The sequence below is a fragment of the Scyliorhinus torazame genome, chromosome 7 (genome assembly GCF_047496885.1).
Source record: "Scyliorhinus torazame isolate Kashiwa2021f chromosome 7, sScyTor2.1, whole genome shotgun sequence".
In the NCBI taxonomy this organism is placed as follows: domain Eukaryota; kingdom Metazoa; phylum Chordata; class Chondrichthyes; order Carcharhiniformes; family Scyliorhinidae; genus Scyliorhinus; species Scyliorhinus torazame.
In genome coordinates, this window is record NC_092713.1 from 3,503,229 (window position 1) to 3,526,502 (window position 23,274).

The window sequence follows — 23,274 nt, forward strand, 5'->3', positions numbered from 1 at the left end:
ATCCATCAGGTCCATTGACAGAACAACACAGCGTGGCCTCCCTGCTCAATCCTCATACAGAGCGCGATAATCCCGTCAATCGTCTCCACCACCAACAGTCCCTGGGGCACACAGGTCAGGTCATTGCCATTCACTAAAAAAACAACCTTTGTCCTTACAGTCCCCCCATATCTCCTACCTATAACGTAAATTAATGTTCATCGGTCCTTGCAATATTAGAAAAAGCGAAGGGCCTTTTTCGAGCCTTACCTGATAAAAACCAGTCACAATCATGTAAATATCGGAAAAATGTTGCAGCTTTTTCCATTGCTCCAACAAGAACATTCCCAGAATCTCCAGCTAACCTTGTATCAATATTGTGCGGTACTCTTCTGAAGTGCGACAAATGCCCCCCTGCGTCAATGAAATCAGTACACTATCCCCCCTCATGGGCACTGAGGGAATGCTGCACTGTCAGAGGGTCAGTACTGAGGGAGTGCCGCACTGTCAGAGGGTCAGTACTGAGGGAGTGCTGCACTGTCAGAGGGTCAGTACTGAGGGAGTGCTGCACTGTCAGAGGGTCAGTACTGAGGGAATGCTGCTCTGTCAGAGGGTTAGTGCTGCATTATCAGAGGGTCAGTACTGAGGGAGTGCTGCACTGTCAGAGAGTCAGTACTGAGGGAGTGCCGCACTGTCAGAGGATCAGTACTGAGGGAGTGCTGCATTGTCAGAGGGTCAGTGCTGAGGGAGTGCTGCACTGTCAGAGGGTCAGTACTGAGGGAGTGCTGCACTGTCAGAGGGTCAGTACTGAGGGAGTGCTGGATTGTCAGAAGATCAGTATTGAGGGAGTGCTGCACTGTCAGAGGGTCAGTACTGAGGGAGTGCGGCACTGTCAGAGGGTCAGTACTGAGGGAGTGCCGCACTGTCAGAGGGTCAGTACTGAGGGAGTGCCGCACTGTCAGTGGGTCAGTACTGAGGGTGTGCCACGCTTTCAGAGGGTCAGTACTGAGGGAGTGCTGCACTGTCAGAGGGTCAGTACTGAGGGTGTGCCACGCTTTCAGAGGGTCAGTCCTGAGGGAGTGCTGCACTGTCAGAGGGTCAGTACTGAGGGAGTGCCGCACTGTCAGAGGGTCAGTACTGAGGGAGTTCATGTTATTCCTACTTTCCTCATCTATAATTTTTACTTGGTCAGTTCAGATTATGTGACAATCATCACGTTGCTGTTTTGGGAGTTTCTGTGCTGAAATTGCGTTCATCGTGACCTGATGATGTGCTGTTTTCGGAAGCCCATTGACCTTATTAAATTTGTATTGCTCTCTGCCTCTGTTTCTCCGGCAGATCCAACCTCCGTCCTGAGAATGCTAACAGCAATAATCATGCTTTTATCATGCACAGCTTCGATCAGATCACCTACTGCCGCGTCTGCCGAATGTTACTGAGGTGAGATCCCAATTGGTGGGTGGAAATTCTGTCAAGATGCTGCCATTCAAATTGTCGCCTTTTTGTCTGCTACTTTCACCTGGTTAATCGATAACTAGAAGTGGATAAAGGGCTTGTTGGACTAGATCCTGAACCCTGTAAATGACCAGTTACATAACAGCAAACTAGTAGAAAGACCCGGAGGACAGAGCAGCGCGGAGGTGGGTTGGCGAGTAGGGGGATTTGGGGTTTGGTGATTGTAGGTTTCCTGAATATTTGTGCGGATCCCTGGGAGAAGCGAGAGGGACTGAGGTTAGAGAACGAATCAGAGAGTTAATGGAGTGAGGAAAATGGCTCAGGGCGGCATTGGGACAGAACAAGAGGAGATTTCAGCTCACCCACTGTTTACCGTGCCCTCGAATCCACTTGATCACTGCCACCCACCCTGCTGGCTATGGTCTAACTCACAAACTTCACACATCATCTTCTCTGATGATTTAGACTTTAAAAAAATATAGACTGTGGTTCCAAAACCCACAGACTCCGCCCCCCCGCCCCCCCCCCCCCGCCCCCCCCCCAGCCATGCCCCCTTCCCAACCCGGCCATGTCCCCCCCATCTAGTCAGATGCGCCCTATGGACAACTTTAAATAGTTTGAGGCTCGGCCTGGCTCAAGTGGAGTTCATCCTGTGCAAAAACCTCACTCCAGGCCCCTCCCTCCAACCCCAGGCCCAACTCCTCTTCCCACTTCTCTCTATTTCTTCGAATGGAGACTTCCCTGTCTCCAGCAACCACCCATATGTCAGAGTCCTTCCCTTCTCCCAACGCCTCAGAAGATATCATCCTGTCCAACAGTGTAGGTCTCGGTAACTGGGGGAATGAAGAGAGTTCTTTGTAAACAAAGTCCCGCAGCTGCAGGTATTCAAACTCGTTCCCCCTCGGGAGTCAATATTGTTCCGTCATTTCCTCCAGTCTTGGAAACCTACCCTCCGCAAATAGATCCCTGAACATCTCGACCCCGTCCCTATTCCAAATCCTGTACGTTGCATCCATTCCTGACGGTGCAAACCCATGGTTACCACAAATTGACATGTCCTCAATGTAAAAAGCTGCCTGAATCGGCTCCAGAGTCTTCGAGACTCCACCACCTTGGGCTCATTGTGAATTTGGCTGGAGTGGACGGGAGAGGGACAGGAACCAGTGCCCATAGACACAACCCTACATAGCAGGCCCCTTCCATCTGCCCCCACCCCGACCCGGCTCCCCAAACTACCCTCGCACAGTCTCAATGTTTGCCACCCAGTAATAGAACATTACGTTTGGTAATGCCAGCCCTCCCGAGCACCGGCCCCTCTGCAGGAAGGCTCATCGAATCCTGGGAGTCTTACCCACCCACAAAGGCCAAGATTAACTTGTCCACCCTGACGAAGAAAGACTTGGGGAGGAAGGTCGGGAGAGATTGGGATAGGAATTTCGGCAGAATGTAAATTTTAATTGTCTGCACTCTCCCCACCCAGGAGAGTGGGAGGACATCCAACCTCTTCAAGTCCTCTTTGACCCCTCTATCAGACTGGCCAAATTCAATTCATGCAACAAGGCCCAATCGTCAGCCACCTGAATCCCTGAGGATCTAAACTTCGTCTTGGCCAGCTGGAACGGCAGCATTCCCAAATCTGCCCCCCTTCCCAGCGGGTTTCCCGGGAAAATTGTGCTCTTGCTCATCACTAATCGCGATGGCCCAAGATTCAATTGCGAACAGGAACAACAACGGTGAGAGTGGGCACCCCTGCCTCATGCCCCTGTACAACCGGAAATACCCACAGCTCACTGTGTTAGTCCGGACACTCTCTGTGGGTGCTCTGTACAGCAGTCTCACCCAGGCCCAAACCCAAATTGTCCTAGAACCTCAAAGAGGTACCTCCACTCCATCAAATCAAAAGCCTTCTCTGCATCCAAGCCAATGATTACTTCAGGTAGCTTCCCCCGAAATGGGTCCATGGCCACATTCAAATGTTGCCTGATGTTGGCTGATAATTGTTCGCCTTTGACAAACCCAGTCTGGTCCTCGGAGATCACTCCTGGCAAAGAACCCTCCAGACGCTTCACCAGAACCTTGGCCAATACCTTTACATCGGTGTTCAACAAAGAAATGTAAGACCCACACTCCACCGGATCCTTGTCCTTCGGGATCAGAGAGATCGGCTCCTGCGCCACATGGGCCGACAGCTCCCCCCGTGACCGAGAGTCATTAACCATCCCCAATAAATGTGGTGTCAGTAATGCTGCAAACTGCTTATAAAATTCCACCTGGGAGAAAGCCTCAAAGGCTGTCTGAACCTTGTTCAGCTCTCCTCCCTCGTCACTAACCTGAGCTTTCACTCGTGCAGCCACCTCAGCTGGTGAGGCAGTAGACAGCTGGCCTTGTCACCAAACTCAGAAAATACCCCTCGTGAGTGACAAACTTGGCTCACCGCCTTCCCAGTCGATACCAATTCAAATTCCATTTGTGACCTCTTCCTCTCCGTTAGCGGCTGTGTTACCGGGGCCGCAGGGGACTGCCCACCTCCAAAATTGAGTCGACCAACCTCAGTCCAGCAATGCCTCGGTTGTTTTAATATTTTCATCCTTGATTTCAAATCCCTCTGTGATCCCGTCCCCATCCTGCCTCACATCACATGAAGCCATTTGTTAAAAATCCTTTTAGTTCCAGCCTCATAATCACCCTGAATTTTAAACACCAACCCGCTCCCCCTCATTGGAAGCTGTTCCTTTAACAGCCCTTCATTTAATTTTTGCTATGATGTGGGCAGCAGTGGACCGGCACTTATTGCCCATCCCTAATTGCCCTTGAACTGAGTGTCTCACTCAGCCATTTCAGAGGGTATTCTAGAGTCAGCCACATTGCTGTGGGTCTGGAGTCACGTGTAGGCCAGACCAGGTAAGGACGGCAGATTTCCTTCCCTAAAGGACATTAGTGAACCGGATGGGTTATTATGCAAATCGACTTGAAGGCACAGTGGTTAGCACTGCTGCCTCACACGCCAGGGTCCCAGGTTCGATTCCCGGTTTGGGTCACTGTCCGTGCGGAGTCTGCACATCCTCCCCGTGTGTGCGTGGGTTTCCTCCGGGTGCTCCAGTGTCCTCTCACAGTCCAAAGAAGTGCACATTTTGAAGGGGAGGCGGTGGCATCGTGTTATTGTCACTGGACTAGCAATCCAGAGACCCAGGGCAATGCTCTGGGGTCCTGGATTCGAATCCCACCACGGCCGATGGTGAAATTTGAATTCAATAAAACTCTGGAATTAAAAGTCTAATGATGACCATGAAACCATTGTCGATTGTCGGAAAATCTGCCGTCCTTACCTGGTCTGGCCGACATGTGACTCCATAAGACCAAAAGACATAGGAGCAGAATTAGGCCACTCGGCCCATCGAGTCTGCTCCACCATTCAATCATGGCTGATATTTTCTCATCTCCATTCTCCTGCCTTCTCCCCATAACCCCTGATCTCCTTATTGATCAAGAACCTATCTCTGTCTTAAAGACACTCAGTGATTTGGCCTCCATAGCATTCTGCGGCAAATAGTTCCACAGATTCACCACCCTCTGGCTGAAGAAATTCCTCCACATCTCAGTTGTAAAGGATCGTTCCTTTAGTCTGAGATGGTGTCTTCTGGTTCTAGTTTTTCCTACAAGTGGAAACATCCTCTCCACGTCCACTCTATCCAGGCCTCGCAGTATCCTGTAAGTTTCAATAAGATCCCCCCTCATCCCTCTAAACTCCAACGAGTACAGACCCAGAGTCCTCAACCGTTCCTCATACAACAAGCTCTTCATTCGAGGATCCACAGCCACGTGGTTGACTCTGAGCTGCCCTCAGGGATGGGCAATAAATTCTGACCCAGCATTTGTCCCCTGAACAAATAGACAAAATTAGTTGGATTGACCATGCTAAATTGGTTAGTGTTCAAGGATATGTAGGTTAGCTGAGGTTAGGGGGATCGGATGGGGGAGTGAGCTTTTTCAGTGGGTCGGTTCAGACTTGATGGGCCAAATGGCCTCCTTCTGCACTGTAGGGAATCGATGGATGGTTTCATGGTCATTGTTACTGACACTATTCTAGATTTTGGTTATTGAATTTAATTGAAATTCCAGCAGTGGTGGGATTTGAATCCATGCCCCCAGAGCGTTGCTTTGGGTCTCGGGGTTACTGGCCCAATGATATTAGCCCCACATCACCATCTCTCCCCTCGGCCCAAAATTCTGGAGTTCCCTCCTGAAACCGCTTTACCTTGACCTTTCCCCCTTTCATCATGAAACCACTTCAAACCTCCCAATGTAACTAATCTGGACGGCAGCCGTCCGAATATCTCCTGCAATCTGTTGGATTTGGTAATACTGTGAAGCACCTTGGAATGTTTTATAAGATGTTACGTAAATGTAAGTTGTTGTAAAGATGCCATGCTGAGCTGTAATGGTCGATTGCATTCTCCCCTCAGGGGTATATTCTACCAAGGATACATGTGCCCGAGGTGTGGGGCTGGAGCACACAAGGAATGTCTCGGGCGACTCAGCTCCTGTGGCAATTCAACAGCAGGTAAAATACCAGAAAGGATACTCCCTTCGAAAATTCACAGAAATGTTGTTGCAAAATCCAAATCTTCAAATATATTAACAAATAAAATGTTCAAATATCATGGGCTGGATTCTCCGGAGCACCGCGCAGAGAATCGGCGTGATCGCGGAGTACGCGCAGAGAATCGGAGTGATCACTGAGTACGCGCAGAGAATCGGCGTGATCGCGGAGAGTATGCGCAGAGAATCGGCGTGATCACTGAGTACGCGCAGAGAATCGGCATGATCACGGAGTATGCGCAGAGAATCGGTGTAATCGAGGAGTACGCGCAGAGAATCGCGTGATCGCGGAGAGTATGCGCAGAGAATCGGCGTGATCGCGGAGAGTATGCGCAGAGAATCGGCGTGATTGTGGAGAGTATGCGCAGAGAATCGGCGTGATCGCGGAGTACGCGCAGAGAATCGGAGTGATCGCGGAGTACGCGCAGAGAATCGGTGTAATCGAGGAGTACGCGCAGAGAATCGCGTGATCGCGGAGAGTATGCGCAGAGAATCGGTGTAATCGAGGAGTACGCGCAGAGAATCGCGTGATCGCGGAGAGTATGCGCAGAGAATCGGCGTGATCGCGGAGAGTATGCGCAGAGAATCGGCGTGATTGTGGAGAGTATGCGCAGAGAATCGGCGTGATCGCGGAGTACGCGCAGAGAATCGGTGTGATCGCGGAGTACGCGCAGAGAATCGGAGTGATCGCGGAGTACGCGCAGAGAATCGGAGTGATCGCGGAGAGTATGCGCAGAGAATCAACGTGATCGCGGAGTACGCGCAGAGAATCGGCGTGATCGCGGAGTACGCGCAGAGAATCGGCGTGATCGCGGAGAGTATGCGCAGAGAATCAACGTGATCGCGGAGTACGCGCAGAGAATCGGCGTGATCGCGGAGTACGCGCAGAGAATCGGAGTGATCGCGGAGAGTATGCGCAGAGAATCAACGTGATCGTGGAGTACGCGCAGAGAATCGGCGTGATCGCGGAGTACGCGCAGAGAATCGGCGTGATCGAGGAGTACGCGCAGAGAATCGGAGTGATTGTGGAGAGTATGCACAGAGAATCGGCATGATCGCGGAGTACGCGCAGAGAATCGGCGTGATCATGGAGAGTATGTGCAGAGAATCGACGTGATTGTGGAGAGTATGCACAGAGAATCGGTGTGATCGCGGAGTACGCGCAGAGAATCGGCGTGATCATGGAGAGTATGCGCAGAGAATCGGAGTGATCGCGGAGTACGCGCAGAGAATCGGAGTGATCGCGGAGTACGCGCAGAGAATCGGCGTGATCGCGGAGTACGTGCAGAGAATCGGCGTGATCGCGGAGTACGCGCAGAGAATCGGCGTGATCACGGAGTACGCGCAGAGAATCGGAGTGATCGCGGAGTACGCGCAGAGAATCGGAGTGATCGCGGAGTACGCGCAGAGAATCGGAGTGATCGCGGAGTACGCGCAGAGAATCGGTGTGATCACAGAGTACGCGCAGAGAATCGGTGTGATCGCGGAGTACGCGCAGAGAATCGGAGTGATCGCGGAGTACGCGCAGAGAATCGGTGTGATCGCGGAGAGTATGCGCAGAGAATCGGAGTGATCGCGGAGTACGCGCAGAGAATCGGTGTGATCGCGGAGTACGCGCAGAGAATCGGTGTGATCGCGGAGAGTATGAGCAGAGAATCGGAGTGATCATGGAGAGTATGTGCAGAGAATCGGAGTGATCATGGAGAGTATGCGCAGATAATCGGTGTGATCGCGGAGAGTATGCGCAGAGAATCGGAGTGATCATGGAGAGTATGCGCAGTGAATCGGAGTGATCGCGGAGAGTATGCGCAGAGAATCGGAGTGATCATGGAGAGTATGCGCAGAGAATCGGAGTGATCATGGAGAGTACGCGCAGAGAATCGGAGTGATCATGGAGAGTATGCGCAGAGAATCGGTGTGATCGCGGAGAGTATGCGCAGAGAATCGGAGTGATCATGGAGAGTACGCGCAGAGAATCGGAGTGATCGCGGAGAGTATGCGCAGAGAATCGGAGTGATCGCGGAGAGTATGCGCAGAGAATCGGAGTGATCATGGAGTACGTGCAGAGAATCGGCGTGATCGCGGAGAGTATGCGCAGAGAATCGGAGTGATCATGGAGTACGTGCAGAGAATCGGAGTGATCGCGGAGAGTATGTGCAGAGAATCGGAGTGATCGCGGAGAGTATGCGCAGAGAATCGGAGTGATCGCGGAGTACGCGCAGAGAATCGGAGTGATCGTGGAGTACGCGCAGAGAATCGTAGTGATCGCGGAGAGTACGCGCAGAGAATCGGAGTGATCGCGGAGAGTATGCGCAGAGAATCGGAGTGATCGCGGAGTACGCGCAGAGAATCGGAGTGATCGCGGAGTACGTGCAGAGAATCGGCGTGATCACGGAGTACGTGCAGAGAATCGGCGTGATCGCGGAGTACGCGCAGAGAATCGGCGTGATCGCGGAGTACGCGCAGAGAATCGGCGTGATCGCGGAGAGTATGCGCAGAGAATCGGAGTGATCGCGGAGTACGCGCAGAGAATCGGAGTGATCGCGGAGAGTATGCGCAGAGAATCGGAGTGATCGCGGAGTACGCGCAGAGAATCGGAGTGATCGCGGAGTACGCGCAGAGAATCGGCGTGATCATGGAGAGTATGCGCAGAGAATCGGCGTGATCGCGGAGAGTATGCGCAGAGAATCGGCGTGATCGAGGAGTACGCGCAGAGAATCGGCGTCATCGCGGAGTACGCGCAGAGAATCGGAGTGATCGCGGAGTACGCGCAGAGAATCGGAGTGATCGCGGAGTACGCGCAGAGAATCGGAGTGATCGCGGAGTACGCGCAGAGAATCGGAGTGATCGCGGAGAGTACGCGCAGAGAATCGGCGTGATCATGGAGAGTACGTGCAGAGAATCGGAGTGATCGCGGAGTACGCACAGAGAATCGGGGTGATCATGGAGAGTATGCGCAGAGAATCGGCGTGATCGCGGAGTACGTGCAGAGAATCGGAGTGATCATGGAGAGTATGCGCAGAGAATCGGAGTGATCATGGAGAGTATGCGCAGAGAATCGGAGTGATCGCGGAGTACGCGCAGAGAATCGGAGTGATCATGGAGTACGCGCAGAGAATCGGAGTGATCACGGAGTACGCGCAGAGAATCGGAGTGATCGCGGAGTACGCGCAGGGAATCGGCGTGATCATGGAGAGTATGCGCAGAGAATCGGCGTGATCATGGAGTACGCGCAGAGAATCGGAGTGATCATGGAGTACGCGCAGAGAATCGGAGTGATCGCGGAGTACGCGCAGAGAATCGGAGTGATCGCGGAGTACGCGCAGAGAATCGGCGTGATTGTGGAGAGTATGCGCAGAGAATCGGAGTGATCGCGGAGTACGCGCAGAGAATCGGAGTGATCGCGGAGTACGCGCAGAGAATCGGAGTGATCATGGAGAGTATGCGCAGAGAATCGGCGTGATCGCGGAGTACGTGCAGAGAATCGGCGTGATCGCGGAGAGTATGCGCGGAGAATCGGAGTGATCGCGGAGTACGCGCAGAGAATCGGAGTGATCATGGAGAGTATGCGCAGAGAATCGGCGTGATCGCGGAGTACGTGCAGAGAATCGGCGTGATCGCGGAGAGTATGCGCAGAGAATCGGAGTGATCGCGGAGTACGCGCAGAGAATCGGAGTGATCACGGAGTACGTGCAGAGAATCGGAGTGATCGCGGAGAGTATGCGCAGAGAATCGGAGTGATCGCGGAGTACGCGCAGAGAATCGGAGTGATCGCGGAGTACGCGCAGAGAATCGGAGTGATCGCGGAGTACGCGCAGAGAATCGGCGTGATTGTGGAGAGTATGCGCAGAGAATCGGAGTGATCGAGGAGTACGTGCAGAGAATCGGCGTGATTGTGGAGAGTATGCGCAGAGAATCGGAGTGATCGCGGAGTACGTGCAGAGAATCGGAGTGATCGCGGAGTACGCGCAGAGAATCGGCGTGATCGCGGAGTACGCGCAGAGAATCGGAGTGATCGCGGAGTACGCGCAGAGAATCGGCGTGATCGCGGAGTACGCGCAGAGAATCGGAGTGATCGCGGAGTACGCGCAGAGAATCGGAGTGATCGCGGAGTACGCGCAGAGAATCGGCGTGATCGCGGAGTACGCGCAGAGAATCGGAGTGATCACGGAGTACGTGCAGAGAATCGGAGTGATCGCGGAGTACGCGCAGAGAATCGGCGTGATCGCGGAGTACGCGCAGAGAATCGGAGTGATCGCGGAGTACGCGCAGAGAATCGGAGTGATCATGGAGAGTATGCGCAGAGAATCGGAGTGATCATGGAGAGTATGCGCAGAGAATCGGAGTGATCATGGAGAGTACGCGCAGAAAATCGGAGTGATCGCGGAGAGTATGCGCAGAGAATCGGCGTGATCATGGAGTACGCGCAGAGAATCGGCGTGATCGCGGAGAGTATGTGCAGAGAATCGGCGTGATCATGGAGAGTATGCGCAGAGAATCGGAGTGATCGCGGAGAGTATGTGCAGAGAATCGGCGTGATCATGGAGAGTACGCGCAGAGAATCGGAGTGATCGCGGAGAGTATGCGCAGAGAATCGGCGTGATCGCGGAGTACGCGCAGAGAATCGGAGTGATCGCGGAGTACGCGCAGAGAATCGGAGTGATCGTGGAGTACGCGCAGAGAATCGGAGTGATCGCGGAGTATGCGCAGAGAATCGGAGTGATCGCGGAGTACGCGCAGAGAATCGGAGTGATCGCGGAGTATGCGCAGAGAATCGGAGTGATCACGGAGTACGCGCAGAGAATCGGTGTGATCATGGAGAGTATGTGCAGAGAATCGACGTGATCGCGGAGAGTATGTGCAGAGAATCGGTGTGATCATGGAGAGTATGTGCAGAGAATCGGAGTGATCGCGGAGAGTATGCGCAGAGAATCGGTGTGATCATGGAGAGTACGCGCAGAGAATCGGAGTGATCGCGGAGAGTATGCGCAGAGAATCGGAGTGATCGCGGAGTACGCGCAGAGAATCGGCGTGATCGCGGAGAGTATGCGCAGAGAATCGGAGTGATCATGGAGTACGTGCAGAGAATCGGCGTGATCGCGGAGAGTATGCGCAGAGAATCGGAGTGATCATGGAGAGTATGTGCAGAGAATCGGCGTGATCATGGAGAGTATGTGCAGAGAATCGGAGTGATCATGGAGAGTACGCGCAGAGAATCGGCGTGATCATGGAGAGTATGCGCAGAGAATCGGCGTGATCATGGAGAGTATGCACAGAGAATCGGCGTGATCATGGAGAGTATGTGCAGAGAATCGGCGTGATCATGGAGAGTATGCACAGAGAATCGGCGTGATCATGGAGAGTATGTGCAGAGAATCGGCGTGATCATGGAGAGTACGCGCAGAGAATCGGTGTGATCATGGAGAGTATGCGCAGAGAATCGGCGTGATCATGGAGAGTATGCACAGAGAATCGGCGTGATCATGGAGAGTATGTGCAGAGAATCGGCGTGATCATGGAGAGTATGCACAGAGAATCGGCGTGATCATGGAGAGTATGTGCAGAGAATCGGCGTGATCATGGAGAGTACGCGCAGAGAATCGGAGTGATCGCGGAGAGTATGCGCAGAGAATCGGAGTGATCGCGGAGTACGCGCAGAGAATCGGCGTGATCGCGGAGAGTATGCGCAGAGAATCGGAGTGATCATGGAGTACGTGCAGAGAATCGGCGTGATCATGGAGAGTGTGCAGAGAATCGGCGTGATCATGGAGAGTATGTGCAGAGAATCGGAGTGATCATGGAGAGTACGCGCAGAGAATCGGTGTGATCATGGAGAGTATGCGCAGAGAATCGGCGTGATCATGGAGAGTATGCACAGAGAATCGGCGTGATCATGGAGAGTATGTGCAGAGAATCGGAGTGATCATGGAGAGTATGTGCAGAGAATCGGCGTGATCATGGAGAGTATGTGCAGAGAATCGGTATGATCATGGAGAGTATGTGCAGAGAATCGGAGTGATCATGGAGAGTACGCGCAGAGAATCGGTGTGATCATGGAGAGTATGCGCAGAGAATCGGCGTGATCATGGAGAGTATGCACAGAGAATCGGCGTGATCATGGAGAGTATGCGCAGAGAATCGGCGTGATCGCGGAGAGTATGTGCAGAGAATCGGAGTGATCATGGAGAGTATGTGCAGAGAATCGGCGTGATCGCGGAGAGTATGTGCAGAGAATCGGTGTGATCATGGAGAGTATGCGCAGAGAATCGGCGTGATCGCGGAGAGTATGTGCAGAGAATCGGTGTGATCATGGAGAGTATGTGCAGAGAATCGGCGTGATCGCGGAGAGTATGTGCAGAGAATCGGCGTGATCATGGAGAGTATGTGCAGAGAATCGGAGTGATCATGGAGAGTATGCGCAGAGAATCGGCGTGATCATGGAGAGTATGTGCAGAGAATCGGAGTGATCATGGAGAGTATGCGCAGAGAATCGGCGTGATCGCGGAGAGTATGTGCAGAGAATCGGTGTGATCGCGGAGAGTATGCGCAGAGAATCGGTGTGATCATGGAGAGTATGTGCAGAGAATCGGAGTGATCATGGAGAGTATGCGCAGAGAATCGGAGTGATCATGGAGAGTATGTGCAGAGAATCGGTGTGATCACGGAGTACGCGCAGAGAATCGGTGTGATCATGGAGAGTATGTGCAGAGAATCGGAGTGATCGCGGAGAGTATGCGCAGAGAATCGGCGTGATCATGGAGAGTATGTGCAGAGAATCGGAGTGATCACGGAGTACGCGCAGAGAATCGGTGTGATCATGGAGAGTATGTGCAGAGAATCGGCGTGATCACGGAGTACGCGCAGAGAATCGGTGTGATCATGGAGAGTACGCGCAGAGAATCGGTGTGATCATGGAGAGTATGTGCAGAGAATCGGAGTGATCACGGAGTACGCGCAGAGAATCGGTGTGATCATGGAGAGTACGCGCAGAGAATCGGTGTGATCATGGAGAGTATGTGCAGAGAATCGGCGTGATCACGGAGTACGCGCAGAGAATCGGTGTGATCATGGAGAGTACGCGCAGAGAATCGGTGTGATCATGGAGAGTATGTGCAGAGAATCGGCGTGATCACGGAGTACGCGCAGAGAATCGGCGTGATCGCGGAGAGTATGTGCAGAGAATCGGTGTGATCGCGGAGAGTATGCGCAGAGAATCGGTGTGATCATGGAGAGTATGTGCAGAGAATCGGAGTGATCATGGAGAGTATGCGCAGAGAATCGGAGTGATCATGGAGAGTATGTGCAGAGAATCGGTGTGATCACGGAGTACGCGCAGAGAATCGGTGTGATCATGGAGAGTATGTGCAGAGAATCGGTGTGATCATGGAGAGTATGCGCAGAGAATCGGAGTGATCATGGAGAGTATGCGCAGAGAATCGGCGTGATCACGGAGCATGCGCAGAGAATCGGCGTGATCGCAGAGCACGCGCAGAGAATCGGAGTGATCGCGGAGAGTACGCGCAGAGAATCGGAGTGATCGCGGAGTATGCGCAGAGAATCGGAGTGATCGCGGAGTACGCGCAGAGAATCGGAGTGATCGCGGAGTATGCGCAGAGAATCGGAGTGATCGCGGAGTACGCGCAGAGAATCGGAGTGATCGCGGAGAGTACGCGCAGAGAATCGGAGTGATCGCGGAGCACGCGCAGAGAATCGGCGTGATCGCAGAGCACGCGCAGAGAATCGGAGTGATCGCGGAGTACGCGCAGAGAATCGGAGTGATCGCGGAGAGTATGTGCAGAGAATCGGCGTGATCGCGGAGAGTATGTGCAGAGAATCGGAGTGATCGCGGAGTACACGCAGAGAATCGGAGTGATCGCGGAGTACGCGCAGAGAATCGGAGTGATCGCGGAGAGTACGCGCAGAGAATCGGCGTGATCGCGGAGAGTACGCCCAGAGAATCGGAGTGATCGCGGAGTACGCGCAGAGAATCGGAGTGATCGCGGAGTACGCGCAGAGAATCGGAGTGATCGCGGAGAGTACGCGCAGAGAATTGGAGTGATCGCGGAGCACGTGCAGAGAATCGGAGTGATCGCGGAGAGTACGCGCAGACAATCGGAGTGATCGCGGAGCACGCGCAGAGAATCGGAGTGATCGCGGAGTACGCCCAGAGAATCGGAGTGATCGCGGAGTACGCGCAGAGAATCGGAGTGATCGCGGAGCACGTGCAGAGAATCGGCGTGATCACGGAGTACGCGCAGAGAATCGCGTGATCGCGGAGAGTACGCGCAGAGAATCGCGTGATCGCGGATAGTACGCGCAGAGAATCGGCGTGATCGCGGAGAGTACGTCCAGAGAATCGGAGTGATCGCGGAGTACGCGCAGAGAATCGGCGTGATCGCGGAGAGTATGTGCAGAGAATCGGCGTGATCGCGGAGAGTATGTGCAGAGAATCGGCGTGATCGCGGAGAGTACGCGCAGAGAATCGGAGTGATCGCGGAGTACGCGCAGAGAATCGGAGTGATCGCGGAGAGTACGCGCAGAGAATCGGAGTGATCGCGGAGTATGCGCAGAGAATCGGAGTGATCGCGGAGAGTACGCGCAGAGAATCGGAGTGATCGCGGAGTACGCGCAGAGAATCGGAGTGATCGCGGAGAGTATGTGCAGAGAATCGGCGTGATCGCGGAGAGTACGTGCAGAGAATCGGTGTGATCGCGGAGAGTACGCGCAGAGAATCGGAGTGATCGCGGAGTACGCGCAGAGAATCGGAGTGATCGCGGAGTACGCGCAGAGAATCGGAGTGATCGCGGAGTACGCGCAGAGAATCGGAGTGATCGCGGAGTACGCGCAGAGAATCGGTGTGATCGCGGAGTACGCACAGAGAATCGGCGTGATCGCGGAGTATGCGCAGAGAATCGGAGTGATCGCGGAGAGTACGTGCAGAGAATCGGTGTGATCGCGGAGAGTACGCGCAGAGAATCGGAGTGATCGCGGAGTACGCGCAGAGAATCGGAGTGATCGCGGAGTACGCACAGAGAATCGGCGTGATCGCGGAGTATGCGCAGAGAATCGGAGTGATCGCGGAGAGTACGTGCAGAGAATCGGTGTGATCGCGGAGAGTACGCGCAGAGAATCGGAGTGATCGCGGAGTACGCGCAGAGAATCGGAGTGATCGCGGAGTACGCGCAGAGAATCGGAGTGATCGCGGAGTACGCGCAGAGAATCGGAGTGATCGCGGAGTACGCGCAGAGAATCGGTGTGATCGCGGAGTACGCACAGAGAATCGGCGTGATCGCGGAGTATGCGCAGAGAATCGGCGTGATCGCAGAGTACGCGCAGAGAATCGGCGTGATCGAGGAGAACGCGCAGAGAATCGGCGTGATTGTGGAGTACGCGCAGAGAATCGGCGTGATCGCGGAGTATGCGCAGAGAATCGGCGTGATCGCGGAGTATGCGCAGAGAATCGGCGTGATCGAGGAGAGTATGCGCAGAGAATCGGCATGATTGTGGAGAGTATGCGCAGAGAATCGGCGTGATTGTGGAGAGTATGCGCAGAGAATCGGCATGATTGTGGAGAGTATGCGCAGAGAATCGGCGTGATCGCGGAGTACGCGCAGAGAATCGGAGTGATCATGGAGAGTATGTGCAGAGAATCGACGTGATCGCGGAGAGTATGCGCAGAGAATCGGGGTGATCGCGGAGTACGCGCAGAGAATCGGCGTGATCGCGGAGTACGCGCAGAGAATCGGCGTGATCGCGGAGAGTATGCGCAGAGAATCGGCATGATTGTGGAGAGTATGCGCAGAGAATCGGAGTGATCACTGAGTACGCGCAGAGAATCGGAGTGATCGCGGAGTACGCGCAGAGAATCGGCGTGATCGAGGAGTACGCGCAGAGAATCGGAGTGATCGCGGAGAGTATGCGCAGAGAATCGGCATGATTGTGGAGAGTATGCGCAGAGAATCGGCGTGATCGTGGAGTACGCGCAGAGAATCGGCGTGATCGAGGAGTACGCGCAGAGAATCGGAGTGATCGCGGAGAGTATGCGCAGAGAATCGGCATGATTGTGGAGAGTACGCGCAGAGAATCGGCATGATTGTGGAGAGTATGCGCAGAGAATCGGCGTGATCGCGGAGTACGCGCAGAGAATCGGCGTGATCGCGGAGTACGCGCAGAGAATCGGCGTGATCGCGGAGAGTATGCGCAGAGAATCGGCATGATTGTGGAGAGTATGCGCAGAGAATCGGCATGATTGTGGAGAGTATGCGCAGAGAATCGGCGTGATCGCGGAGTACGCGCAGAGAATCGGCGTGATCATGGAGAGTATGCGCAGAAAATCGGCGTGATCGAGGAGTACGCGCAGAGAATCGGCGTGATCGCGGAGTACGCGCAGAGAATCGGCGTGATCGCGGAGTACGCGCAGAGAATCGGCGTGATCGCCGAGAGTATGCGCAGAGAATCGGAGTGATCGCGGAGAGTATGCGCAGAGAATCGGAGTGATCGCGGAGTATGCGCAGAGAATCGGAGTGATCGCGGAGAGTACGCGCAGAGAATCGGAGTGATCGCGGAGTACGCGCAGAGAATCGGAGTGATCGCGGAGAGTATGTGCAGAGAATCGGCGTGATCGCGGAGAGTACGTGCAGAGAATCGGTGTGATCGCGGAGAGTACGCGCAGAGAATCGGAGTGATCGCGGAGTACGCGCAGAGAATCGGAGTGATCGCGGAGTACGCGCAGAGAATCGGAGTGATCGCGGAGTACGCGCAGAGAATCGGAGTGATCGCGGAGTACGCGCAGAGAATCGGTGTGATCGCGGAGTACGCACAGAGAATCGGCGTGATCGCGGAGTATGCGCAGAGAATCGGAGTGATCGCGGAGAGTACGTGCAGAGAATCGGTGTGATCGCGGAGAGTACGCGCAGAGAATCGGAGTGATCGCGGAGTACGCGCAGAGAATCGGAGTGATCGCGGAGTACGCACAGAGAATCGGCGTGATCGCGGAGTATGCGCAGAGAATCGGAGTGATCGCGGAGAGTACGTGCAGAGAATCGGTGTGATCGCGGAGAGTACGCGCAGAGAATCGGAGTGATCGCGGAGTACGCGCAGAGAATTGGAGTGATCGCGGAGTACGCGCAGAGAATCGGAGTGATCGCGGAGTACGCGCAGAGAATCGGAGTGATCGCGGAGTACGCGCAGAGAATCGGTGTGATCGCGGAGTACGCACAGAGAATCGGCGTGATCGCGGAGTATGCGCAGAGAATCGGCGTGATCGCAGAGTACGCGCAGAGAATCGGCGTGATCGAGGAGAACGCGCAGAGAATCGGCGTGATTGTGGAGTACGCGCAGAGAATCGGCGTGATCGCGGAGTATGCGCAGAGAATCGGCGTGATCGCGGAGTATGCGCAGAGAATCGGCGTGATCGAGGAGAGTATGCGCAGAGAATCGGCATGATTGTGGAGAGTATGCGCAGAGAATCGGCGTGATTGTGGAGAGTATGCGCAGAGAATCGGCATGATTGTGGAGAGTATGCGCAGAGAATCGGCGTGATCGCGGAGTACGCGCAGAGAATCGGAGTGATCATGGAGAGTATGTGCAGAGAATCGACGTGATCGCGGAGAGTATGCGCAGAGAATCGGGGTGATCGCGGAGTACGCGCAGAGAATCGGCGTGATCGCGGAGTACGCGCAGAGAATCGGCGTGATCGCGGAGAGTATGCGCAGAGAATCGGCATGATTGTGGAGAGTATGCGCAGAGAATCGGAGTGATCACTGAGTACGCGCAGAGAATCGGAGTGATCGCGGAGTACGCGCAGAGAATCGGCGTGATCGAGGAGTACGCGCAGAGAATCGGAGTGATCGCGGAGAGTATGCGCAGAGAATCGGCATGATTGTGGAGAGTATGCGCAGAGAATCGGCGTGATCGTGGAGTACGCGCAGAGAATCGGCGTGATCGAGGAGTACGCGCAGAGAATCGGAGTGATCGCGGAGAGTATGCGCAGAGAATCGGCATGATTGTGGAGAGTACGCGCAGAGAATCGGCATGATTGTGGAGAGTATGCGCAGAGAATCGGCGTGATCGCGGAGTACGCGCAGAGAATCGGCGTGATCGCGGAGTACGCGCAGAGAATCGGCGTGATCGCGGAGAGTATGCGCAGAGAATCGGCATGATTGTGGAGAGTATGCGCAGAGAATCGGCATGATTGTGGAGAGTATGCGCAGAGAATCGGCGTGATCGCGGAGTACGCGCAGAGAATCGGCGTGATCATGGAGAGTATGCGCAGAAAATCGGCGTGATCGAGGAGTACGCGCAGAGAATCGGCGTGATCGCAGAGTACGCGCAGAGAATCGGCGTGATCGCGGAGTACGCGCAGAGAATCGGCGTGATCGCCGAGAGTATGCGCAGAGAATCGGAGTGATCGCGGAGAGTATGCGCAGAGAATCGGCGTGATCGCGGAGAGTATGCGCAGAGAATCGGCGTGATCGCGGAGTACGTGCAGAGAATCGGAGTGATCGCGGAGTATGCGCAGAGAATCGGCGTGATTGTGGAGAGTATGCGCAGAGAATCGGCGTGATCGTGGAGTACGCGCAGAGAATCGGAGTGATCGCGGAGTATGCGCAGAGAATCGGCGTGATTGTGGAGAGTATGCGCAGAGAATCGGCGTGATCGCGGAGTATGCGCAGAGAATCGGCGTGATCATGGAATACGCGCAGAGAATCGGCGTGATCATGGAGTACGCGCAGAGAATCGGCGTTATCGCGGAGTACGCGCAGAGAATCGCCGTGATCGCGGAGTACGCGCAGAGAATCAGCGTGATCGCGGCGTACGCGCAGAGGTTCGGCGTGATCGCGGAGTATGCGCAGAGAATCGGCGTGATCATGGTGTATGCGCAGAGAATCGGCGTGATCACGGAATACGCGCAGAGAATCGGCGTGATCATGGAGTACGCGCAGAGAATCGGCGTGATCGCGGAGTACGCACAGAGAATCGGCGTGATCGCGGAGTACGCGCAGAGAATCGCCGTGATCGCGGAGTACGCGCAGAGAATCGGCGTGATCGCGGAGAGTATGCGCAGAGAATCTGCGTGATTGCGGAGTACGCGCAGAGAATCGGCGTGATCGCGGAGTATGCGCAGAGAATCGGAGTGATCGCGGAGAGTACGTGCAGAGAATCGGTGTGATCGCGGAGAGTACGCGCAGAGAATCGGAGTGATCGCGGAGTACGCGCAGAGAATCGGAGTGATCGCGGAGTACGCACAGAGAATCGGCGTGATCGCGGAGTATGCGCAGAGAATCGGAGTGATCGCGGAGAGTACGTGCAGAGAATCGGTGTGATCGCGGAGAGTACGCGCAGAGAATCGGAGTGATCGCGGAGTACGCGCAGAGAATTGGAGTGATCGCGGAGTACGCGCAGAGAATCGGAGTGATCGCGGAGTACGCGCAGAGAATCGGAGTGATCGCGGAGTACGCGCAGAGAATCGGTGTGATCGCGGAGTACGCACAGAGAATCGGCGTGATCGCGGAGTATGCGCAGAGAATCGGCGTGATCGCAGAGTACGCGCAGAGAATCGGCGTGATCGAGGAGAACGCGCAGAGAATCGGCGTGATTGTGGAGTACGCGCAGAGAATCGGCGTGATCGCGGAGTATGCGCAGAGAATCGGCGTGATCGCGGAGTATGCGCAGAGAATCGGCGTGATCGAGGAGAGTATGCGCAGAGAATCGGCATGATTGTGGAGAGTATGCGCAGAGAATCGGCGTGATTGTGGAGAGTATGCGCAGAGAATCGGCATGATTGTGGAGAGTATGCGCAGAGAATCGGCGTGATCGCGGAGTACGCGCAGAGAATCGGAGTGATCATGGAGAGTATGTGCAGAGAATCGACGTGATCGCGGAGAGTATGCGCAGAGAATCGGGGTGATCGCGGAGTACGCGCAGAGAATCGGCGTGATCGCGGAGTACGCGCAGAGAATCGGCGTGATCGCGGAGAGTATGCGCAGAGAATCGGCATGATTGTGGAGAGTATGCGCAGAGAATCGGAGTGATCACTGAGTACGCGCAGAGAATCGGAGTGATCGCGGAGTACGCGCAGAGAATCGGCGTGATCGAGGAGTACGCGCAGAGAATCGGAGTGATCGCAGAGAGTATGCGCAGAGAATCGGCATGATTGTGGAGAGTATGCGCAGAGAATCGGCGTGATCGTGGAGTACGCGCAGAGAATCGGCGTGATCGAGGAGTACGCGCAGAGAATCGGAGTGATCGCGGAGAGTATGCGCAGAGAATCGGCATGATTGTGGAGAGTACGCGCAGAGAATCGGCATGATTGTGGAGAGTATGCGCAGAGAATCGGCGTGATCGCGGAGTACGCGCAGAGAATCGGCGTGATCGCGGAGTACGCGCAGAGAATCGGCGTGATCGCGGAGAGTATGCGCAGAGAATCGGCATGATTGTGGAGAGTATGCGCAGAGAATCGGCATGATTGTGGAGAGTATGCGCAGAGAATCGGCGTGATCGCGGAGTACGCGCAGAGAATCGGCGTGATCATGGAGAGTATGCGCAGAAAATCGGCGTGATCGAGGAGTACGCGCAGAGAATCGGCGTGATCGCGGAGTACGCGCAGAGAATCGGCGTGATCGCGGAGTACGCGCAGAGAATCGGCGTGATCGCCGAGAGTATGCGCAGAGAATCGGAGTGATCGCGGAGAGTATGCGCAGAGAATCGGCGTGATCGCGGAGAGTATGCGCAGAGAATCGGCGTGATCGCGGAGTACGTGCAGAGAATCGGAGTGATCGCGGAGTATGCGCAGAGAATCGGCGTGATTGTGGAGAGTATGCGCAGAGAATCGGCGTGATCGTGGAGTACGCGCAGAGAATCGGAGTGATCGCGGAGTATGCGCAGAGAATCGGCGTGATTGTGGAGAGTATGCGCAGAGAATCGGCGTGATCGCGGAGTATGCGCAGAGAATCGGCGTGATCATGGAATACGCGCAGAGAATCGGCGTGATCATGGAGTACGCGCAGAGAATCGGCGTTATCGCGGAGTACGCGCAGAGAATCGCCGTGATCGCGGAGTACGCGCAGAGAATCAGCGTGATCGCGGCGTACGCGCAGAGGTTCGGCGTGATCGCGGAGTATGCGCAGAGAATCGGCGTGATCATGGTGTATGCGCAGAGAATCGGCGTGATCACGGAATACGCGCAGAGAATCGGCGTGATCATGGAGTACGCGCAGAGAATCGGCGTGATCGCGGAGTACGCACAGAGAATCGGCGTGATCGCGGAGTACGCGCAGAGAATCGCCGTGATCGCGGAGTACGCGCAGAGAATCGGCGTGATCGCGGAGAGTATGCGCAGAGAATCTGCGTGATTGCGGAGTACGCGCAGAGAATCGGCGTGATCGCGGAGTACGCGCAGAGAATCAGCGTGATCGCGGCGTACGCGCAGAGGTTCGGCGTGATCGCGGAGTATGCGCAGAGAATCGGCGTGATCATGGTGTATGCGCAGAGAATTAGCGTGATCGCGGAGTACGCGCAGAGAATCGGCGTGATCGCGGAGTACGCGCAGAGGTTCGGCGTGATCACGGAGTACGCGCAGAGAATCGGCGTGATCACGGAGTACGCGCAGAGAATCGGCGTGATCGCGGAGTACGCGCAGAGAATCGGCGTGATCGCGGAGAGTATGCGCAGAGAATCGGCATGATTGTGGAGAGTATGCGCAGAGAATCGGAGTGATCACTGAGTACGCGCAGAGAATCGGAGTGATCGCGGAGTACGCGCAGAGAATCGGCGTGATCGAGGAGTACGCGCAGAGAATCGGAGTGATCGCGGAGAGTATGCGCAGAGAATCGGCATGATTGTGGAGAGTATGCGCAGAGAATCGGCGTGATCGTGGAGTACGCGCAGAGAATCGGCGTGATCGAGGAGTACGCGCAGAGAATCGGAGTGATCGCGGAGAGTATGCGCAGAGAATCGGCATGATTGTGGAGAGTACGCGCAGAGAATCGGCATGATTGTGGAGAGTATGCGCAGAGAATCGGCGTGATCGCGGAGTACGCGCAGAGAATCGGCGTGATCGCGGAGTACGCGCAGAGAATCGGCGTGATCGCGGAGAGTATGCGCAGAGAATCGGCATGATTGTGGAGAGTATGCGCAGAGAATCGGCATGATTGTGGAGAGTATGCGCAGAGAATCGGCGTGATCGCGGAGTACGCGCAGAGAATCGGCGTGATCATGGAGAGTATGCGCAGAAAATCGGCGTGATCGAGGAGTACGCGCAGAGAATCGGCGTGATCGCGGAGTACGCGCAGAGAATCGGCGTGATCGCGGAGTACGCGCAGAGAATCGGCGTGATCGCCGAGAGTATGCGCAGAGAATCGGAGTGATCGCGGAGAGTATGCGCAGAGAATCGGAGTGATCGCGGAGTATGCGCAGAGAATCGGAGTGATCGCGGAGAGTACGCGCAGAGAATCGGAGTGATCGCGGAGTACGCGCAGAGAATCGGAGTGATCGCGGAGAGTATGTGCAGAGAATCGGCGTGATCGCGGAGAGTACGTGCAGAGAATCGGTGTGATCGCGGAGAGTACGCGCAGAGAATCGGAGTGATCGCGGAGTACGCGCAGAGAATCGGAGTGATCGCGGAGTACGCGCAGAGAATCGGAGTGATCGCGGAGTACGCGCAGAGAATCGGAGTGATCGCGGAGTACGCGCAGAGAATCGGTGTGATCGCGGAGTACGCACAGAGAATCGGCGTGATCGCGGAGTATGCGCAGAGAATCGGAGTGATCGCGGAGAGTACGTGCAGAGAATCGGTGTGATCGCGGAGAGTACGCGCAGAGAATCGGAGTGATCGCGGAGTACGCGCAGAGAATCGGAGTGATCGCGGAGTACGCACAGAGAATCGGCGTGATCGCGGAGTATGCGCAGAGAATCGGAGTGATCGCGGAGAGTACGTGCAGAGAATCGGTGTGATCGCGGAGAGTACGCGCAGAGAATCGGAGTGATCGCGGAGTACGCGCAGAGAATTGGAGTGATCGCGGAGTACGCGCAGAGAATCGGAGTGATCGCGGAGTACGCGCAGAGAATCGGAGTGATCGCGGAGTACGCGCAGAGAATCGGTGTGATCGCGGAGTACGCACAGAGAATCGGCGTGATCGCGGAGTATGCGCAGAGAATCGGCGTGATCGCAGAGTACGCGCAGAGAATCGGCGTGATCGAGGAGAACGCGCAGAGAATCGGCGTGATTGTGGAGTACGCGCA

The 23,274-nt window shown here is 55.1% G+C and overlaps 1 protein-coding gene across 3 annotated transcripts in view; it reads left to right on the forward strand.

The window, feature by feature from the left end:
- Nucleotides 1-23,274, forward strand: part of LOC140426007 (guanine nucleotide exchange factor VAV3) — a 705,672-nt gene that overhangs the window by 466,546 nt on the left and 215,852 nt on the right. For all 3 annotated transcript variants that reach the window (XM_072510280.1, XM_072510278.1, XM_072510279.1), the window contains exons 16-17: nt 1,318-1,419; nt 5,898-5,995. In XM_072510280.1, the coding sequence (XP_072366381.1) occupies nt 1,318-1,419; nt 5,898-5,995 (200 nt within the window). The remainder of the gene's footprint in view (nt 1-1,317; nt 1,420-5,897; nt 5,996-23,274) is intronic.